The sequence below is a fragment of the Microchirus variegatus genome (genome assembly GCF_963457635.1).
Source record: "Microchirus variegatus genome assembly, chromosome: 6".
In the NCBI taxonomy this organism is placed as follows: domain Eukaryota; kingdom Metazoa; phylum Chordata; class Actinopteri; order Pleuronectiformes; family Soleidae; genus Microchirus; species Microchirus variegatus.
This window is the reverse complement of record NC_139807.1, coordinates 33,728,543-33,743,206: the sequence shown is the minus strand read 5'-3', so window position 1 is coordinate 33,743,206 and position 14,664 is coordinate 33,728,543. Positions and strand designations below refer to the sequence as shown.

Genomic DNA, 14,664 nt, shown 5'->3' with positions numbered 1-14,664 from the left:
CTGAGCTACAATGGAGGAGAAAATGGAACCTAAAAGATGGTAGAAACTGTTTTGGCCACATTCTTACATATGGGGCCTTTATATATATATATATGTATATATATATATATATACATATATATATATATATATATATATGTATATATATGTATACATATGTATACATACATATATACGTATGTATACATAGACAGACTCTGTGTGCTATAGTTCAGTAAAGGATCAGTGCCATGACACAGGCACAATAGACAGAAGTGTAAGCAGATCGTGGCAGAAACAAGACACCTGTGATACACTCTGACCTTCTGTGTCAGCAGCAGCAACAGCAGTAAAAGCAGTTACATCAGCAGTAACATCAGTAACAGCAGTAACAGTAACAGCAGTAGTAACAGCAGCAGTAACAGTAGTAACAGCAGCAGTAACAGTGTGTTCTTGTACTTGCTGCATACTGAGGACCAGTGAGGATTTTTTAACCAACAAAGTGAGGTCATTTTTACAAAGTGAGGACATTTTGTCCGGTCCTCACTTTGTTTTCATTGAAATCACTTCCTTATGTAGTAAGCATGTTATACTCTGTTTTTAACACAGATCCTCAATTTGGTACAAAAACCCAGTTTTCCAGCCCTGGTGTTTCACACACTTTTTGCTCTGGGGCTCCACCTGCAGACATGTTACCGTACTGCACCCAGTAGTTCTTTATAGATGTCATTCGTGAAGTAGATATTTGTAATTGTGTTGATTTATAAAGTGGAAATGCTGGTCCTCACTTTGTCAGCACTTTTACCTGGTCCTCAGTATGCAGCAAGTACAAGACTATGTGCGTGTGTGTGTGTGCGTGTGTGTGTGTGTGTGTAGTAACCTGAGCGTTGTGTTGTCGTCTCCCTCAGCAGCACAAAGACACCAATGGTCCGTCAGACTCGCCTCAGCAGCAGCATCATGGAGCCAGAGTGTACGGCGTGGTCCAGACCACAGGTTCTGACCGACAGCAGGAGGTGATGGCTCGAGAGTGGACGGTCAATCACCTGCAGGACGAGATGAAGTACATCAGGGAGGTGAGTGCAGGTCTGCTCGTGAGCGCCTCCTCTCTGCAGCTCAGGTGTTTCTAACAGCGCTGACGTTCACAGGTCAGAGACTCTCTGGAGAAGGTCAGAGAGAAGATGTACGGTCAGTTTGGAGGGATGCAGCAGTCGGTGCAGAAGCTCTCTCAGGACCTGAGGGTAATGAACCAATCAGCCATGGTCATGTGACTTCCTGTAACTCTGTGAAGCTGAGAATCAATGAGTGAATGATGTGTTTGTGCAGACGGCAAACTCTCAGAGGAGGAGTCTGGAGTCAGAGGTGAGGGTCAGGACGTCGGCCATGGAGAGCTTTGACCAGATGAACAGCTCGCTCATCTCTGCCAACATCAGCCTGCAGGTATCACATCACCCACAATGCACCTGTGTGTCTGTGCGACTGCAGCCGTCGTCAGCAAAGACTGAGGCTTGATGAGTAAAAAGAAGTTTAATCAACAGAAAACTCTGCTGGAAAACTGTCAGAGTCGAGTCGACACGAGAGACAAAGAGAAGATTCTGAGGAACAACTATGAGAAAACACAAGAGAAACTGAGAGACAGAGACAGAGAACTGGCTGCTGCACAGGAAGAGAACAACACTCTGAGACTACAGGTACACACTCAGTACTACACAGAGTACTACACAGAGTACACACTGAGTACTACATACTGAGTACTATACACTGAGTATACACAAGAGAAGCTGAAAGACAGAGACAGAGAACTGGCTGCTGCACAGGAAGAGAACAACACTCTGAGACTGCAGGTACACTGAGTACTACACAGAGTACTACATACTGAGTACTACACACTGAGTACTACACACTGCGTACACACTGAGTACTCAAGCATCCACTCAAGCGCTCTAAACCATCCACTGATCTGTGATGTACAGTCATATCTTCTACATCAGCAGGTTCAGCCTCTCAGTCGTTTCCAGCTCCTTTAAACAGACGTTCACACTCAAACACAGTAAAACCTCATAAATCCACTGTTAACATCAGGTTTTCTGTCACAGATAAAACACAAAGCGTTGAATGACGTCGTACGAGAGCTTTAACAGCAGTTTGATGATGTTTGTGCAGGTGGAGTCTTCACAGGAGGCAAAGACTCAGGCTCTACATCAACTCTCAGAGAAACTACAGAAAGAATTCACAGAGAAACTTCAGGAGGAACAACTCAGACACAGAGAGGAGATCGAGAAACTTCAGGTTTAAATCACAGTTTCATTGCAGACACACTGTGTTCACACACATACGTTGATGAAGGATTAAACCAGGATGTTCTGTTCACTCAGGCTCAGATCGATGAATACATCCACAGACTAGAGGAAGCAGAGAAGAGCATCAGAGCTGCAGAGGCTAGAATCACTGAGAGAGATCAGAGGATTGTTGAACTGGAACGACTCCTGGAATGTATGGACAAAGTAGGTCAAAGTGTTTACATCACACACTTCTGTGTTAAACACTGAGATCATTCATTCATTCATTCACGTTCATGTCTTTAGGAGAAGACTCAGCTCCAGCAGAAGCTGAAGGACTCTGAACAGCGTCTGCGACTGTTGGAGCTGACGGACACGACCGACTCTTCAGCTGTGCAGAGGTAAGAACTACAGTCACTGAGAGTTTGTCTTTGGGTGAATTCCAATTCCTTCTTAATCCTCAATCTCAAAAATGTTCTCCCTCTAGTCCAAGTTCTGTCCTGATTCTCAGAAAAATTCAGTTGAGGCCAAGTTTAAGGGCTGTATCGCCCTCAAAAGCTAGATTTTCCGAGACCACCCTTGGGAGCAAGGGCTACCCAGAATGCATTGCGTGTTTTCTCATAACAAAGATGGCGTCGAAAGCAGTGAAACGAGTGCGATACAAATGAAGTATTTTCTTTGTTAATAGAGATATAAAAATGATCTTAGTTTAGGCCCATATTATGGATTACTGACGTCATTGTTGACGTAACATTTATTTTTTTTTTTTTTCCATCTTTTGTCAATAGTCGGCCGGTGTGGTTTACTTTTCAATAAGTCGTGGTGTGTGGTAACTGTCAGCTGAATATTTGTATGAGTATCATCTTATAACTAACTGACAACCTAATAACTTGACTGACAAACGGATCAGAATAAATAATCCTGACGTAAATGTCTTCTTCTTCTTCTTCTTTTTTGGAGTTGACAGACTGGACGCAGCTTTGGCGTTATTCTGCCCCCTACAGTCTGAAGACGTATCTGCATTTAAGGGGTGTCCCATTTCTAAGTGACAAAATAACCCTCAACACTTGGTTTTGAGGACAGTTAAGATTGAGGGTTAAGATAGGAATTGGAATTGGGCCTTAATGTGTAAATCTTTAGATTTAGCTTCACAGTTCCATGTCAGAGAATTCCTGTTTGCACTGAAACTCTGACTCTGTCAGTTTCTCCCTTTTTTTCCTTCTGACGTTTGCATTTCCTAATGTCAGAGTCATGTTGTGTTGGTGCCACATTAGCGTCAGTAACATCCAATAATAACCTCGCCCTGATCTCACTCTGCTGCTGGTGTTCAGGTCCAAAGATCTGCAGAGTGAAGCCGTGGATCTGCGCGAGAGAATCAAACACCTGAACGACATGGTGTTCTGTCAACAGAGGAAAGTCAAAGGAATGATTGAAGAGGTGAGAACGCTTCATTTATCTGTGTGTGACATCTCTGCTTCACACTGTGTTTTCATAATATGTTTGGATGCTAACGTCAGCTGAAACACAGTCAACGCTCATTCACACAAGGAAGGTTTGACTTCATCAGGAGACGCAGAAACTAACTGAGTATTTATTTATGTATTTATCTATTTATTTATCTATTTGTTTATTTATCTATCTATTTATTTATCTATCTATCTATTTATTTATTTATCTATTTATTTACCTATTTATTTATTTATATATTTATCTATTTGTTTTTTATCTATTTATTTGTTTGTTTATTTACGTATTTAATTATTTATTTATTTATTTATTTATTTATTCATTTATTTATTTATGTATTTTTCTATTTATGTTTTTATTTATTTATTCATTCATTCATTCGTTCATTAATTAATTATTTTTCTATTTATGTATTTATTTTATGTATTCATTCATTCATTAATTTGTTAATTAATTAATTAATTAATTAATTAATTAATTAATTAATTAATTAATGTATTTGTTTATTTATTTATTAATTAATGTATTTATTTATTCATTTATTTATTTAGTTGCTTATCCTGCATGTTGAGAAAATGGTGTAAGGGTAATGTGTACAAATAAGTAATAAGTAAAAGAGTAATAAATGAATAACTAGCAAATGTTTTGATTGAATTTCTGTTTCTCCTGTTTTCCCCATAGTTTGCACAAAGTTATTGCTAAAATCAAGCGTTATTGCTAAAATCAAGTGTTATAAAACCTTATTCTGAAGTGACTAAAACGAGGCCGCGTCGCTGACTTTGTGTCGTGTTGAACTTTGTGAAGGTTGGAACTCTGCGAGCTCAGGTGGCTCAGAAGGACATGTTCATCTCTGAACTCCTGGACAGGATCGCCATCGTGGAGTGTGAGGTAAGAAGAAGACTCATCAGTGTGGTGTGTGGTGTTTGTATCTGCTGCATGTCTCACTGCACAAAGCACCTGGGCTCGTCAGTGCTGGACGTCTGTCAGTAATGTCTGCGTGGTGTTCTTCATGTTACTGCACCTGTGGAGTCCTTTGCATGGCGCTGACCTGACAGTGTTGTTTCCTTCTTTTCCTTTTCCTAGAATAATGAATTAGAAGACAAGCTCAAGTATTTTATGTCCTCACAGAATAGGGCACGGGAAGTTTTGGAAACCCGGGAGGTCGGAGTGGACTGTGATCTGATCCCCAGGTAAACAACAACAAACACAAACTGCTGAGTAAACGTTTGTCGTGGTGTCACGTGATGGTTGTTTCTCACTCTGGTGTCTAACTGTGCGTCTGCAGACATCAAGTACACACTAACCATGATGTTGAACCGAGTCGTCTTCATCTCATCAAACGCTCACCAATCGTTCAGCCTCCTCCTTCATCACCTACAGAACCTTTGTCACCCATAAACCTTCCATCGCTCACAGAACATCCATCACCCACAGAACCTCTGTCTCCTACAGAACCTCTGTCACCTACTTATCTCCTCTCACCTGCACAACTCTTACCCCCCATAGAACCTCTGTTAACCACAGAACCTCTGTCTCTAACAGAACCTCTGTCACCCACTTATCTCCTATCCCCCACAGAACCTCCATCACCAATAAAAATGCCATCCCCCACAGAACTTCTGTCACCCACCTACCTTCTATCCCCCACAGAACCTCTGTCTCTAACAGAACCTCTGTCACCTTCCTACCTTCTATCCCCCACAGAACCTCGTTCCCCCATCTACCCCGTGTCCCCCTCTCAACCCTCTGAGCTTCCATCCTTTGCAGAACCTCCCCCCTCCACGCGGACCTTTACTTACCCAACCCGTTATTTTTCGTTGCCCACGCAGCAACGGTCGTACAAACCCGGTAACCCCCGACCCAGCAGACTGGAGTCCAGTCTACTGAGGTTCACTCCTGTCGAATACAGTCGCCTGCTGCAGTCCAGCCCCCCCATACAGAGGGAGACCTTCACCTACCAGAGTGGACCTGGACCTGGACCTGGACCTGGACCTGGACCTGCTGCAGACGGCCTGGTTCTGTCCGGCACAGACGAAGTGGACGCAGAGACAAACGCGTCTGTGACGTCGTCCTCGTCGTCGTCTTTTCAAACCTCGTCCAGACTCCGGACGTACACGCCGTTCATGAAGCTCATGGAAAAAAATAATGTACAACTGGAGGAATAACTCAAATATATAAGTGTAAAGTCACTTTTCTGCACAACAGCGCCCTCTGCAGTCAGAGGCTCCAGTTCAAGAAACATATCAATCTCTTGATGAGTGATTTTACTGAGTGTTTCCACTCTGTGAATTGAGTTTGATGATCTTCTAAATCTTCTAAATCTTGTTAAATGATCCAAAATTTTTACTCTTGAAAGTTCTGGACGTGACTCGTACAATAATAACTTGAGAAACAAACACTTTTAGTGAAAACATTATTATTACATCACAGCCAAACTGATCTTTTGTCATATTATTCCAGACACGCCCACATTTATTGAGATTGAAATCCCCTGAAGTCCACGTTAAACACTCCTCACGTGAACCATAAACCTGTGTGTGGAGATATAACTAAAGTACCTGCAGTCTCTCACAGATTCTCTCTATTTAAACAGCACTTTCACAATCTTGATCATCACTTAAAGTCTTTAGAGTTTTATTCTTCATGCGTTAAACACACATAACACAGCAGTGTTTTATCTCTCATGTTATTCACAAACATGTAAACTAAGGTTTGAACCATCAACTCTCCGGCTGGAGCAAACTGGACAGACTGGTTTATAAAGATGTGTGTGTGTGTGTGTGTGTGTGTGTGTGTGTGTGTGTGTGCAGACTTAATCCTGAAACAGAAAACTCACCCGCCCTCTGTCCTCACTTTAAATTAGGATTATCATGTTTAAATCACATGTGATGATGGATTCAGGTTCATGAAGGAACAATCTCTTATTTTCCTTTTGATTCTCGTTGTAATTATGATAAAATGACGGGTGTAAATAATATTTTGTTGATAATCTACTGAAGGATTACGTTGTGTTTACAGCTTGCGTCGCTCCAGGAGCTGTGAGATTATTTTCTATGTGTACAAATGAAATGAACATTATTTTGCTATTGTCACAGTATGTGTATATAATATTTATTAACATGCTCTGTGCCTTATATCAGACACTGGTGGTGCAAGTGAATCAGGGTGATGTAATAATAATAACTGATGAAGGAACTACGTTCATGAGGTAACTGCCATTCCTGAGCCGATGGCACATGTATTATTACCACTGTGATCCTTCAACGTACTTCATGACTTTGTGCCTTTTCCTTAAACTTTACATATCAAACTATTGAAAGAAAGAGCCATGAAATGTTTGGCTAATAAAGATTAAACTGTACAATGAAACCATGTGAGTGTGAAATATACATGTGTGAGGTTTGATCAGGAAAGAAAGAAAAAGTGTGACATTCATTTTCTCAAAAAGCATTTTTGGCAGAATTAAAGGTGCATTATGTAATAAATCATAAAATCCTCCTTATATGTCACAGAGACTCAGGAATAATGTTCATATAACAAACTGAACTCACCAACAACAACAGTACAGACAAAATATTCCCATTAAAAATATATATTTTGCAGACTGCAAATCATGTTTATGTTTTGAACTCATGTTTTGGCGTCATGTGGCGCCACCTAGTGCCGTCTACCACTCATTGCAGTCAGTAGAGTCTCAGCTGTTGCCAGTTACGTCTGAGCTACAATGGAGGAGAAAACGCTTATTTCTGCTAGGATCTGACGTGATGCTCATGACAAACACATACGTGCAGTCTATTGTGTGTCTGTGTTGTTTTGAATCAAACATGCAGCTGCAGACGGACGTTAAAAGACGAACAGGGACAGAAAGGACGCAGCTGCAGCTGCAGCCTCCGCGGTTCATCTGTGGGTCAGACGGGTTCATGTTGTGGGCGAAGAGCTGGCACCGAACATGAGAAACATCCGAGGAGGAAGTGCAGCAGTGGAAAAGTCTGCACTGATGATAGAAAACAAAGATCACAGTCAACAACAGGCTCTGATGCTGGTGACTACTTTGACCTGCAGGGGGCAGCACTTCACCTTAAATCAAGCCAAAAAATATATTTGCATATTGTTTTCCAGCCTTTTACTCAAAAGTTATGTCTACAGAACACACTTTTTTGTTATTATTTGTTTGTTATGATAATGGTTTCTGCCATAATTATAATAATAATTATAATAATTATAATAAGAATAGAAAAAAGCAAAAGAAAAACTATTCCTTTGCATTATATATATTTTTAAATTAGACCCTACAGTATTTCAGATACAGGCCTCTACCAAACGGTTGAGACGTCTGTTCATAATAAACCTGGTTTGCATAATTCATAAAGTACAACATTCAGAACAAGTGACATTAATTTAGTGTTAGTGAGTTCAGCTCGATGAATTTTTCAATGAGATATAGTGACTTAAAGTGTGGTCGACCAAATGGTTGAGTAGAACCTTAAAGGGTTAAAGTCTAAACAAACTGAATGCTACGTCCTTTATATCATATTATGTTGTAAAACTGTCATGTTAACTAGTTAAAATTACTAAAATTATTATTATTTCATCTAATTTGTTCAGTAATTAACATGTGTTAAATGCATGAAAATGGGGTAAAAGAGGTTAATGTATTCATTTATTTACATATAAATAATGTATTTACATTATTGACGTCTAACATTATATAAAGCTGTAATTTGTGCTTTGGGTCGCAAAGATTTGTTAAAAGTGGGTATCGATAGTACTGATAGTATTTATAGTACTGATAGTATTGATATTATTGATAGTATTGATAATAAACCATGTAAAAACATTGTGGTTAAAAACACTGTCTGACAGTGGCTGTGATGCAGTTCATCATCCTGTGCAGCGGAGGGCGCTAGAGCCCCATCTCCTCACGTTGACTTCCCCACTCAAGTCAAGAAGAGCTAACCAACTTTGAAGCGTGTCACGTAGGAAGACGCAAACATGTCGCTATAACTTATAACACGTAGTTATTTAACCTCTCGTGTCGTCGCAGAGTCTCTTAACTCACGCGGTTTCACTTGGTTTATGTTTAAATCGGAGAGTTTATCTCGAATGTTCCTCACGGAGACGTGCGCTCCCGCTCTTTTGAGTGGCCGTAAGCTAGCTGTCACTAGCTAACAGTGATGTCCTCGCCGTGGACACAGGGACATGGACATGGACAGACACATGGACATGGACAGGGACAGGGACAGGTGGGAGAGCTGAGTCACCAGAGCAGAGAGGAGCTCCAAGAGCTGCTGCTCAGACAACAAAAGATCCTCTCGAACAAGTAAGTAAACACCGTGAAACACTCATGTTTACCGGAAGACACGTGACAAAACAGCTCCAGCGTGTTATCTCATTATTTATTATTATTATTTTGTATTCATTCTTTTACAAACGAACCACTTCTTTCTCTCTGTGTTCAGTGATTTGAGTTTTCTTTTATTCATACTGAGGTGAAGTCATTGTGTTGTGACTGTTGTTGATCACACAATAATCTGTTCTGTCCAAAGTCTCAGTGTCTTCTGTCTCTTCACGTTGACTCGTCTGTAGAGTCAGACTCATCATTAAAAACATCACATATTTGTGTGTATTTGTACACAGTTGACATACAGTCAAATAAATCCTGTCACGTGGTCAAATGAGACGCGTCGTCCAGGACTGCAGTCCTGCTCAGTGTTAATACACTCAACAAAAATATAAACACACAAAGAGAAACTTGTAGTTATTGTTATGTGACAAAACAGAGTAACTATACAAAAATGACACAGTACAACTTTATCAATAAAGTGGCTTTAATTTGCGAGCATTAGGATCAATTTCAAAACAAAAGTGAAGTTTGTGCGTTTATGTTTTTGTTGAGTATATGTGAGTTTTAACAGGGACTGAAGATGGTTATGATTCTCTATGTTTGGATATTGTCGTACTGTAGAATTAATATGGGAATAATGCTCTGGTATTATGATTTAAGTGTCACTATCTTAAGTGTTTTAATATGTCTCACACCTGTGTAGAACAGTGCAAAATAGTGCTGTACCCTTATGTGTGTAATTAAACCAACATACAGTTTGGTGAAAAAGAGGATAGTAGAGCTGAAACTTGATTATTAATTGATCACTTAACTATTTTGATCATCAATTAATCAGGTTAAAGCTTTTTTTCATCATTAAAACAAGATTTCTGTGGGGACGTTTGTGTTTGCTTTAAATCTGATGTGAAACCATGGACTTGTGTCGTTGACAGGAGTTTATTGAGGTCTCTTCCTGACAAAGGTGAGAAGATATCAGAGTTTGCAGAGAGAGTGCGTCTCGCCATTAAACAGCGCGATGAAGACGAGAGGAGACGAAGCTTGGTGTCTGCTGCCAGGACGGAGTTACAGTCCCAGTACCAACAAGCCTTCTCGAGTCAAACATCTGCTGCTGCCTCCAACCAAACCAGGCAAAGTGAGTCTGCAGCAGACCTCCATGACTCTGAGGCCTCACCTGTGCAGGAAAAGACTGCTTTGGATGAGCAGCAGGACCAGTTTGTCTCCAGAGCAGCTGCTGCCGAAACCATGGAGACGACTGCTGCTGGGGCCTCCGTCAACTCTGACGAGACAAAAGAGGCTGATCTTGTTGAGGCTTTGGAAAGGGTCAGAGTTTCTGAAACTAGTACTGGTCTCAGCGGCGAGTCTAAAGAGCCATTACACAGCACAGGAAGAGACAGTTATTTTCTCAGACAGCAGACGCCAAAGAAGCCTCACTATGTGACTGTCCTGGAGAGAACAGAGAATACGTCGGGTCCCAGGAAACAGAAGTTCAAAACAAATCAGTGAGTGGGAAACAGACAAAACTGTACATTTAATTCAGTGTCAGATGATGTTTTTCATCGTTCTAAACTGTGTTTTCAGGCTCCTCCACAAAGGCGACGTTTCTCCCTCAGGTTCCTCGTCTCCCAGCCAGTCGTCTGAAGGCTCATCTCCACTCTCTGTCCAGGCCAGGAAAGAGAGGGACAGAAGACACCTGGACGACATTACTGCAGCCAGACTACCTCCACTCCACCACAGTCCAGCCCAGCTGCTGTCTCTGGACGAGTCGGTCGTACTGTTGAAAGAACAGACCAAGAAGCAGCAGGTCAGTGCAGCTGAGTCTGAGTCTGAGCCTGAAGCCTTGTTTATACTCACGGGTGACAACGTGGCGTGGGGCTCCGCAGACGGCGCGTGACCATATAAGTATGTACGGAGGCGTTTATAATATGCGCGTTGTTTGTTGCAGTATTCGCCGCAACTGCAGGGGGCGTACAACCAAAATATTCAACTTGTACTGCCGGTAAACGTCCGCTGCCTAGCAACAGTAGTAAACAACAACTTTCCGCACATCGCGTACGCTGGTCTCAAAGTGCTTGCATTTCTGTCGGGTTTTATACATCGTATCACATATGATGCGTTTGCCGTTATAGGGTTAAAAACATTTATTTACATAAGAAGCATCTAACAATTGGTTTTCAAATTTTTAATATTGACTGAAAAATCCTCAGAATCCTCAGAGAGCTCTGGAAATTTGAGTCTTGAAAAGTATGGAATTTTGAAATTGAAGTGTAGGAACTCTGTTAATCTCATTCTGGATGAAATACATTACATACAAAGTTGGTCTACGACATTATTTCAAACAAAACGAAACCTTTTATTGTACCATGAATAATTGTTTGTATCCCTGTGAAAGTTATTCAGTGTAAATAGATGAAAGTTGTGTGTGTGTTCCCTCAGTAAAGCTCTAGAGGGCAGTGTTGAGTCAGCACCGTCCATCTCTTCACTTCCAAAGCAGCTAGTGCAGAGCCAAACGTCAAACAGTGCTGTTGTCAGCTCACAGAGGCTTGTTAAACTTATGATCAGCTCTACTTTTGTGCCGGCTTTAATAGCTTTTATAATAATGTGCTTGTTTACTGTTTTAACAGCCTATTCATGTCAACTTTTCCTCTGTGTTGTGTTTAATTTCAGGAGTTGCAGGCCAAGCTGGCAGCCCAGAAACTGTCTGAGGGACTGAAGATCTCTATGGGGAGCTTCACTCCTGACGGTGGCCCCATGGCCGCCTACAGAGAGGTTCAAGACGAAGGAGCCCAGCTCTCCTCAGAAGACGACTGATCCTGGAAAGCAGGAGCTGGGGAAACCAGCGTGACCTTGGCCCTGAGGGAAACAGGCTTTGGACCTCGCAATCGGGACGCAATAAACAGGATTTTCACTCCAAGGACGGGAATTCTCTCCAGAGAAAAGGGCTCTTTGCATGTTGTGAAGCCATCGTTGGTGTCCCAGACGCAGGAAGTGAGCGGCACTTTGAGAAAGTGATTCACTTCATTGGCTTTCAATTGGTCGTGAGATCATTTGTTTGTGTGTCCTGCAGGAATATAAGAACATAAGAATATAAGAATACCTGCGACTGACTCTTTGAATTAGTACTGAAACCAGTCTTGAGGTGACTTCCTGACAAGTCAGTCATGTTTAATTATTACACAATCATTGAATAAATACATCTAAATTCACACATAATTGTTTGTCTTCACTAATTCCCCTCAAGTTTCCCTCAATTTTGGGAAAATGAAGGCTCTTAAAAAGTCTTCTCTGTGATTTCATGAGGTATTAAATATTGTCCGTAGACTTTGAACACAGAATGTTTGCATGAATATATTAATTTTCCTCCCTGTGTTTGTTAAAAACGTGACATTACAGCGAACACACTTTGTTCCTCTCCAGCTTATGAGTTCATTTGTGTGGTTGTTCTCTATAGATTCTGTTTTGTAAGTTAAATGTGTTGTTGATTACAGCTTGAAGTGACGATAAGGTCTTCAAATATTCTGATAAGATTCTTGAAAAAGTCTTAAAAAGATATTTGATTCCTGCATATACTGTGTTCTTTCATGTAATAATTTGATTATACTTTGTCCAATATTTTACGATTAAGTGAAATTATTTACATAATGACAGAAATGGAGTATAAAGTATTCTTATAGATTTTTACAATCCACTGTTACTATTGCCTGAAAATGAGCCTTTTACTGTGTGTCTGCATCACGACTGAGTCTCTACAGACTGAAGGTCATCATCACTTCTCACACTTCTATCAGGTGAGATATTCACATGATGATAAATACACTGTACCTTTCATTTCATCTTTATGTTCAGGAGCAAACTGCTCTTTTCCCCGACAAAACTAATCATATTTTTTCCACTTTTCACTTCCAGCACGGCACGACTCGACCTGTTCTTTATCTTCTCATCAGCGACAGAACCTCGTAGGTACGTGGTGTTTTTTAGCTCCTGCTCTGACGAGGTTCAAACTGAGCCCATACTGAACTGTGATGTCATCAGACTGCTGGCCTCTGATTGGTCTGATTAGAGAGTGTCGTCCAACACGAGGCTCAAAGCTAACAATGTCAAACTGTAGATTAAAGTTAAAAAGACTTCCTGAAAACACGCGTTCGTCTCCAACATTTAGCAAAGCAAATGTCTAAAATCTCAGAGGAGTCTGGTTTATTTAGAGAAATTTAGCTGCATCACGACCAGACGGAGTCTGCTCCGCCCATACAGGAAGTACTGAACCATTCTGTGGGTTAGGGATGTGAATCTTTGGGTGGCTCACGATTCGATTTGATTCTGATTCCTAGGCTCACGAATCGATTCAGATTCGATTCAAAATAGATTCTCGATTCAGCAGATTCGATTCATATGATTCTTGATTCCAAAAATTGCTACAATGCATTGTGTGTTAAGGCAAATGTTGGCATCAAAACAATCCAGTTTGTATATATCACACAAAGGCAAACTTTTATTCATTCAAAACAAATAAAAACTTACTTCCTGTTCAAAAAAATTACTTCAAAATAAAAAGTAAATAAAAGCTTGCACCTTTAAACAAACTTTAAAAATTGATTTTCGAAGTTTATGAATCGATTCAGAATTGTGGATGATTAGAATAGTGATTCCTATGTGAATCGATTTCCCCCCCCACCCCTTCTGTGAATGAATCTTTTTAATCAACTGATTCTAATGATTCAGTTTCACCCAAAACAACTGCTTCACAAGTCACTAGTTTGTGTGTTTGTGTGTCTGTGTCGTGTCTAAAACAAAGTCTTGTGTCTGTGATGACGTTGAGGAGGAGGAGCTACAGTCGTGGAAAACCAAACCGAGTCGAGTCGTGCTGGGACTGTGTCGTGGAAAAGAGACAAAAGTTTGGTCAAGTTTTAAGAAAAACAATCTCACAGTTGTTTTAATGTTCCTGACTTCGCTCCCTGTTTCAGTATCGAATGGTTCCAGCCTGTTTTATGATGAGACTTCCTGTTTATTCAGCGTTATCTAATATCACAGTTCCACTGTGTGGTGACGCCATGGTCAGGCCCAGTTCTCTCAAACCCTGTGAGATGTTATCGAGTGTGTGTGTGTCAGTGACACAGCGGAGAAGATAAACGCAGAGGTAGTGAAATATCCCGACATCTGGACTTGATTTGGACGGTGTTGTTGCTGGGAATGGCAGGCGCTGATGGGACGGCAGCAGGCTAATGCAACATGGCAAATACCATTCCTCAACTCTGCTAATATGTGCGAGATAAGAAGTGCCAGCTGCGTTCAGCATCTCCTCAAACTGCCTTTCCCATCGTTTCTTCCAGCTCTCGCAGAGAACTGGGATTTTTAATGAGCAGAAGAAAAAAAAAAGCCAGTGAGGCACCGTGGAGGGGAAACCAGGGCGGGTTCACGTGGGTCAGATTCTGCTGAGAGATGACCCCTGATAACCTCGGCTAATTGTTGCTGAGTCACTGGTGGGAGACACTTAGGAAAACACAACAAGAGTGTGATTGCAGTGTGTGTCTTGTGTATCTGATGGGCTGCAGTTAGCGTTTGTGGTGTGTTGACGCTCTGCAGACGATCCTGAGCTGGGATTCA

General features: G+C 41.1%; 1 protein-coding gene across 1 annotated transcript in view; it reads left to right on the top strand.

The window, feature by feature from the left end:
- polr2m (RNA polymerase II subunit M) overlaps positions 1-11,874 on the top strand; it is a gene marked incomplete at both ends in the record, with an annotated part of 17,185 nt that extends 5,311 nt beyond the window's left edge. Inside the window, 15 exons of the mRNA XM_083890883.1 lie at positions 888-1,052; positions 1,125-1,217; positions 1,303-1,416; positions 1,503-1,667; positions 2,140-2,265; positions 2,352-2,480; positions 2,562-2,656; positions 3,587-3,692; positions 4,527-4,610; positions 4,806-4,912; positions 5,008-5,869; positions 8,888-9,042; positions 9,999-10,565; positions 10,645-10,867; positions 11,731-11,874. Coding sequence (XP_083747009.1) covers positions 888-1,052; positions 1,125-1,217; positions 1,303-1,416; positions 1,503-1,667; positions 2,140-2,265; positions 2,352-2,480; positions 2,562-2,656; positions 3,587-3,692; positions 4,527-4,610; positions 4,806-4,912; positions 5,008-5,869; positions 8,888-9,042; positions 9,999-10,565; positions 10,645-10,867; positions 11,731-11,874 — 3,135 coding nt within the window. The remainder of the gene's footprint in view (positions 1-887; positions 1,053-1,124; positions 1,218-1,302; positions 1,417-1,502; positions 1,668-2,139; positions 2,266-2,351; positions 2,481-2,561; positions 2,657-3,586; positions 3,693-4,526; positions 4,611-4,805; positions 4,913-5,007; positions 5,870-8,887; positions 9,043-9,998; positions 10,566-10,644; positions 10,868-11,730) is intronic.
- Between the last annotated feature and the right edge of the window lie 2,790 nt (positions 11,875-14,664).